The 7,095-nt window shown below is 46.6% G+C and overlaps 1 protein-coding gene across 4 annotated transcripts in view; it reads left to right on the top strand.

Moving 5' to 3' along the window:
- The first annotated feature begins 3,203 nt into the window (after window positions 1-3,203).
- The window catches only part of HECA (hdc homolog, cell cycle regulator), a 78,447-nt gene continuing 74,555 nt past the window's right edge, over window positions 3,204-7,095 (top strand). For all 4 annotated transcript variants that reach the window (XR_002823764.1, XR_002823763.1, XM_023729654.1 and 1 more), the window contains exon 1: window positions 3,204-3,664. Coding sequence is in view for 2 of the 4 variants with exons in the window: in XM_023729654.1 (XP_023585422.1) it covers window positions 3,394-3,664 (271 nt within the window). In the remaining 2 variants the exon portion in view is untranslated. The remainder of the gene's footprint in view (window positions 3,665-7,095) is intronic.

The following is a 7,095-nucleotide window of genomic DNA, read 5'->3' as shown; positions in this document are numbered from 1 at the left end:
ATGAGAAGGAGGTGGCTCACACAATTAGGAAGAACAGCAACTGGCTGGATGTCTGTGTGCTTTGAGCCAGTTATGATATTTTTTGTAGGAAAGTTTCCAATTGTTAAGTCTCAGTGATATAGAGGTGGGAGGCAGCTGGTGTGAATGTCTGTCTGCAGGGTACATGCACATTGACTTGGATCCAATATGGCATTTCAGCAATGTGGCAGTCAAGAAAATAATTACCTCAATTTTCTTGTACTCTAACCTAACGCTTCTTTCTCCTTGCTGCTTACACCAACACACACACACACACACACACACACACACACACACACACGGAAAGTTAAAAAAAAAAAAAAGGCCTAAGCCAAGGTCACCAAAATATTTTGAGATCTGTCAACCATCTGTAGTGAGGCATATCAGTAATGAAATTAAGTCTGAATAGGCCACACAAAACTCATTACCTTTCTCCACAACTGCACTGCCCTCCATTTAATTAACTATCATCATATTTCCCTCAGTTTTCTGGTTTTCAAAATTTCTTGATGTCACCCTCTTCTTCTTCCCTCATGCCCAAGTGGCCACCAAATCCAAAGTATCTATTTATTTATTCATCTATTTATCAAGTACCTACTGAGGGCAAGGCACCGTGCTAGGCACTGGGGATATAATGATAAATAAGATGGAGATTATACTCCAGTGGGGACCCAGACAAATAAATAAGTGATTTCAATACTGCGCGTTCAAGTTGCTCTGGTGGAAAAGGTACAGACGAGCACATGGAGATAAAGCCTAGTTTTGGGTTGTCAGGGGAGACTTCTTAGAGTATTGATGATTTCACCGAGACTTTAAGGTCAGAAAAACATAGCCAGAAGAAAAATGCTTTAGGCATCCTTTGTTCAACAAATATTTATTGAACACTTACTCTGAGTCAGGCTTTATGCTAGGCTCTGCAGAGTTAGGTAGAAAGATAGACACAATCCCTGCTCTCCTCTTGCTTAGAGGAGGTCAGGGTGAGGGAGAAACAGACTTGAAAATATAGACACTAAATATGTAGATAATTTACCCATCAATGTGGCCCTTTAAAGGGTCACTTTTCTGTAATATCCATTGGGAGATTAAAACGTTCATCTTTTTTTCCTACTAAAAAACCAACCAGCAATTGTTCCAGAGTATCCAGGGCTTCTCCTTGCTGTGCCAAGGTCTGCTCTGGACTTTGGGATGGGTAGCTGTCCAGAGCTCCCAAACATAATCCCGCTGCTAGGTAAGTGTGGGGAGACTACTATCTCTTGATGGTTCACAACACAGCCACAGAGCCCTGTACTGAAGAGCTGGGTTAATTAAGATTACACTATAGGAGGAGAAAACTAAAATTGTCAGCTAAAATAGTTCATGGGAAAAGAATCCAATTTATACGTTTAACAAATACATGCTAGGTCTTTCCTGAAGTGCTCAAGACAGATAACATCTCTTACTTTTAAAGCTTTCATTTAAATGAGAGGGAGACAGACAAGAAGTAAGTAAACATACCCATTGTCGTTGATCCACTCTGACTCATAGTGACGACATAGGACAGAGTAGAGCTGTCCCATAGGGTTTCCAAGGCTGTAATCTTTACCGCAGCCGACTGTCACATCTTTCTCCCAGAGTGGCTTGTGGGTTCAGACCACCGACCTTTCTGTTTGCAGCTGAGCCCCTAAACACTGCACCACCAGGGCTCCTTTAAGCAAGCATATACATGGCCAAGTAATTAGAGATGGCTACAAGTACTAAGGAAACTCTGGTGGTGTAGTGGTTAAGTGCTACGGCTGCTAACCAAAGGTCAGCAGTTCAAATCCACCAGGTGCTTCTTGGAAACCCTATTGGGGCAGTTCTACTCTGTCCTATAGGGTCGCTACGAGTTGGAATCAACTGGACAGCAACGGATTTGGTTTGGTTTTATGAGGGAAATAAACAGGGAGATACTTCTGATAGCACTTCCGGGAAAGTGTCTCTGAAGGAAGTGATATGTTTGAGCTGAGGGACAGAAAGAAGCTAGCCTGTGAAAAGGCAAAATGGAGTTGTGGAGAAACTCTTTCCGGGAATTCCCTGTCCTCAGGTTTTTAGCTTTCCTCACAGATGTCACCTTCTATTCTCCACCTGTTGACAACGTGGCCACCTCTATTTCAGGACAATTCTGTCCTTCTCACAGGGAGTGATTTTCTTTCTCCTAGGCAGGCCAGCCTTGAATGGTGGTCCCTGTTTGAATAAACTGTTTTCATCACTGGACTCTGAACCTTCCCATTCAGGGGCCCTGCTGTTCATCCCCATGTAAGAATTCCACCCTATATCTTTAATTACTGAATCTAAAACTGTACATGGTAAAGCCTTTTGATAGATTTCTACCCAAAATCCTTTGTTTTCCATTCTTGAATAAAGGAGCCCTGGTGGCGCAGTGGTTAAGCACTGGGCTGCTAACTGGGCTGTTAATCGAAAGGTTGGCACTTCAAACCCACCAGCCGCTCCAGGAAAGAAAGATATGGTAGTCTGCTTCCATAAAGATTTATAGCCTTGGAAGCCCTATGGGGCTGTTATAGTCAGTCCTACAGGGTCCCTATGAGTCCAAATCAACTCCACGATGGCAGTGGGTTTGGTTTTATTTTGGTTCTAGTCATCTGCCTGGAGCCCTGGTGTAGCAGTGGTTAAGGGCTCGGCTACTAACCGAAAGGATTGCGTTGGAATCCACCAGTGGCTCCTTGAAACCCTATGGGGCAGTTCTACTCTGTCCTATAGGGTCACTACGAGTTGGAATTGACTCGACTGCAACGGGTTTTTTTTTTTTTTTTTTGTAATCATCTGCCTATTTTCCTGGACTATATTATTTTAACTCCTCGATTACATTAAGGTCAGGAGACATTTTGGAGACCTGTCAGGAAAGGAGTGTTGGCAGACGTCGGGGAGGATGGAGGGAGACCCGCGATGAGAGCCCCAGGATGACGTCACTCGAAGGTGGGCCGGCTCCGCGTGAGGGCGTGACGTCACACGGGCGGGCCTGTCCGCTGTGAGGTCACCTGGTGGGCGCGGCCAGGCCGGATCCCCAGTGTCGTCACGGACGGGGCGGGGCTAGAGCGTGTCAGCGAAGCCGAATCAAAACAAGCCGGAGACCCGCCTTTTCCCTCCGGTTCGGGAGCGGCTCGCTAGCGCCCCGAGCCCGTGGCGCCCCGAGCTCGGGTGCCCGCGCACCGGCTCCAGGAAGCCGGGCAGGGCGCGGCGGCCGGGATGGCGCGGCGCGGGCCGCGCGGTTAGACGGGCGCCGAGGAGCCGCCGGCCCGCGCCCTCCATTCTCTCTCGGTGCCGGGACCGCGGGGGGCATGAGCGGCCGCGCCTCGGGGAGCTGCCTTCGCTGACTCCGGGCACCTGGACGCTCGCGAGATGCCCAACCCCAAAAACAGCAAAGGCGGCCGCAAAAACAAGCGCGCCAACAGCAGCGGGGACGAGCAGGAAAATGGAGCCGGGGCCCTGGCAGCAGCTGGCGCGGCGGGCGCGGCGGCCGGGGGGGCCTTGGCGGCGGTTGCCGGTTGCGGAGCGGTGGCGGCGGGCGCGCTGGGTACCGGGGGCACGACGGGCGCCGGAGGGGCAGGAGCTGGCGCTGCGAACGCCTCGGCCGCCACGGGGGCTGCTGCCGCGGGCGACGCCAAGAACGGTAAGACGGGGCCGGCGGGGCGAGAGCCAACTTCCTCCCCGACGGGGACGGCGCGGTGGCGGGGCCCTGGGTGGCGCGGGCTGTGCGTGGACAATGCGAGAGTCAGGAAGTGCTCACCCCGCCCCTCCGCCCCGCCGTGGCTGCCCCTTCCTGGTCCCCACGCCTGGCCGCGAGGGTGGCCCTGCGGCCCCTGTGTCCGCGTCGGATACCGGCCGCGCGCCCCGGGTAGCCAGCGTCCAGACTGCGAGGGCGGTTGAGGTGCCTGACTGAGACGGCGCTACCCTCCGGCCCGGCCCGTGATGCCCGCGCTGGCAAAGCTCGGTGTGTGCCCCGGGCCGAAGGAAGGAAGGACGGAAGGAAAGAACTGCCCAAGTTGAGAAGAATGATCCTATTGAAAACTTAGGCAGCAGTTCATTCTGCCCTGTGCCTCCCCCCACACCCCGCCTTAGCCCCGAGTGAAGGAGAGCCTTAATTCCCAGCAAATCCAGGCTTGCTCTGCTGACCGCCACAGGTGAAGAGGCCCTGAGACATTTTTACTGTGGGGCGTGAGTGTTTGTGGGGGTGCTCCTCAGTTCTCTTGCTTGCTTGAGGAAGGAAGAGAATCTCAACTTAACTTCCGTTCCCAGCCGGGAGTTAAAAAAAATTCATCCTCTAAATAATTGTTTCATATTTTAAGAAGAAAGCCTAATAATCTTAAGTAGCGTCTGAATGCTTCGTTTGAGGGACATTTAAGGAAATAGCTAAGATGTAACAGGATTCCGTTTTTACTACAGAGACAAGGTGTTAGTTATAGTATGCTGGCTAAACACTTTTTACTTATTTGGGCAGTTTTTTGAATTCCTTTGGTCAGGTAGACTTTCGGGAAGGGAATGTAGGTATATTTTAACGAAGGGAGGTTAGAGTCCTTATGTCTGGCTTTGAACTTGTAGCTTTCAGTTTAGGAAGCTGTTCTTTATGTAGATCAGTCTCTTTTTAAACGGGGCACCTGCACTTACAAGAACCCCACAGTGCTGTGAACATACGAAACTGAAGAAGTGTAGCCTGTTAGAAACAAGTGTAGACTCCATTGGCTGTGTGTCTGCAGTATTGAAATGGCACTGGGAAGTTCACATACTTACTCGTTTGTGAATTGTCTGATAATACAACTTTTGGCCAGACTATGTTCTCCATTTTCTTGTGTTTCCTGACCTCTAAACTTCATTTTGGTATTGATGTGGCAGAGGGGAAGCTGCCCAGACTCTAGGTAAGATAAACTCCTGGCTCATCTGAGGCTCAGTTTCCTTATCTGTAAAATGGTAAAAAAATATACAGTAAAACCTATGAAAGCTGGAACCTGTGTAAGGCAAAAACCTGTCAGAGAAGGAAAACGCAAATATTTTCCACTAAAAAAGAGTGATAGAAAAGTGGTAAGATTGTACCTGTCAAAGGTGGAAAACTTGTGAGACCCGGTAAAACAAGGCAGTCCCGTTGAGATCCAGCTCTCACAGGTTTCACTGTAATACTGGTCCCCTCATAGGTTTATTGTCATAGTATGCCCTTTCCCTATATCCTTGCCAGTCCCCAGTTTTTGTTACATATGTAACAGGCTTAGTTAAGTTCCTCACAGTAGTAAGTGATCAATACATGATAGCTATCATTCATTTATTCATTCAGAAACTATTAAGCACCTACAGCGTTACAGGTACTGTGCTAAGAGGACAATGGTAATTAGAATAGAGGCCATCCCCAGTTCTCATGGAGCTTGTGTTACCATTCTGCTGGTGGATCTGGCTTACCCGGCTATTTTCTGCCTCACTATGTGGAAGGGTTTCCTTTTTTTGTTGCTCCGAAAGGTTAGACCACTTTAAGGTGGTGTGAGAAAATTTTTTCTTAGATTGATGGTATCCCCAATTTCATAAACATTAAACTGGTGATGTTATTGTTGGGTGCTGTTGAGTCAGTTCTGATGCAGAGCTACTCTATAGGAGAGAGTAGAACTGCCCCATAAGGTTTTCTAGGCTGTAATCTTTATGGGAATGGATTGCTCGGTCTTTCTCCTGAGGACCTGCTGGCTGGGAAGTGGTTGTGGTGCCCTATAATTACTTTCCTCTGAAGTGGCAAACCTGGGGATAATTTAACAGTGAGCCCTGGTGGCGTAGTGGTTAAGAGCTCGGCTGCTAACCAAAAGGTCTGGCAGTTCAAATCCACCAGCTGCTGCTTGGAAACCCTGTGGGTCAGTTCTACTCTTTCCTATAGGGTCTCAGTGAGTCAGAACCGACTCGATGGCACCTAACAACAACAACTTAAGAAGCTATGTATTTCTCATTTGGAGCTTGTTTTAGTAAGTGAATGAGGGGAAAAAAGAAAGAAATGAACCAAACGTTGCCATTATCAGTGGCAGAGAAGGTACAAATTTAACTTACATTAGAGCAGTAAGATGAATAAATTCTGTGGTTGCTTGATTCTTGGTTCTGACATGATATGAAGTCTTAGGAAATGATCCACCTTAATTTGAAGTACTCCTTACTATAGTTCTGTAGTTGATAACTGAACATAGGTTTTGAGGCCTCCTGTTTGTAAAATTGATGAATAAGGAAATTACAAATGCTTTTTTTTTCGGATGCGTGTGCTATTTGAAGCTGTGCTTTATAAAGTAGAGGTGTGAGTAGTGGCATTAGTGAATTTTTAAAGGAAGTGTGTAAACTCTCAGACTCAACTGATACAATCCAGTTATTTTTGAATTTTAAAATGGCATTAATTGGACTGTTTTAGTATTTTAAAATATATTTCAATTTTTTAGTTAACTGTGACATTAGATTTTTAAAAAATAATCATGATATGTAATATACATGTGAAAGACTGTGACATTAGATATTGTGATTATGGATATTAAGAATTAAAACAGTTATTCCTAGGAAGTAGTAAATCTACATTCATATTAAACCTTCAAATGGTTTGTTCTCATTGTTGAAGACAGTTTTTACCTACATTTGCAAGCATGCCAGCTTAATGTGTTCACTTAAAGTTAATAGTTTTTTTTTTTGATTATTGTTTATAGAATGGTTTTACGTCTTGTAGCTCTTGGGCAGTGTGGCCACCAGGGCAGGATAATATTAGCTCTTGGTTGTTCAGTGTTTGTCAGGAGTTATAAATAACCACTTTCTCTATAAAAGAAGATTGCTGACTAGGGCAAGCTTTGGGAAGCTATGGTGTGGTTGTAGTTGAAGAAGTTGAACTGGTGCAGTTGTACATCTTGAGTAAGCTGAATTTTAGTTATGAGGATCTTGTACCCCTAAGACCAAATTTATTAGTAGTACATTTTTTAAATTTTTTTTTATGGGACTCTAATTGCTCTCTCCGTACTGTGACAGCACACTCCTCCTTTCCACCCCTGATTCCCCATGTCCATTCAACCAGCTCCTAACCCTCTCTGCCTTCCCATCTCACCTCTG

Source organism: Trichechus manatus, unplaced genomic scaffold, assembly GCF_000243295.1.
Source record: "Trichechus manatus latirostris isolate Lorelei unplaced genomic scaffold, TriManLat1.0 scaffold00002, whole genome shotgun sequence".
In the NCBI taxonomy this organism is placed as follows: domain Eukaryota; kingdom Metazoa; phylum Chordata; class Mammalia; order Sirenia; family Trichechidae; genus Trichechus; species Trichechus manatus.
This window is presented reverse-complemented; position numbering and strand designations above follow the sequence as displayed.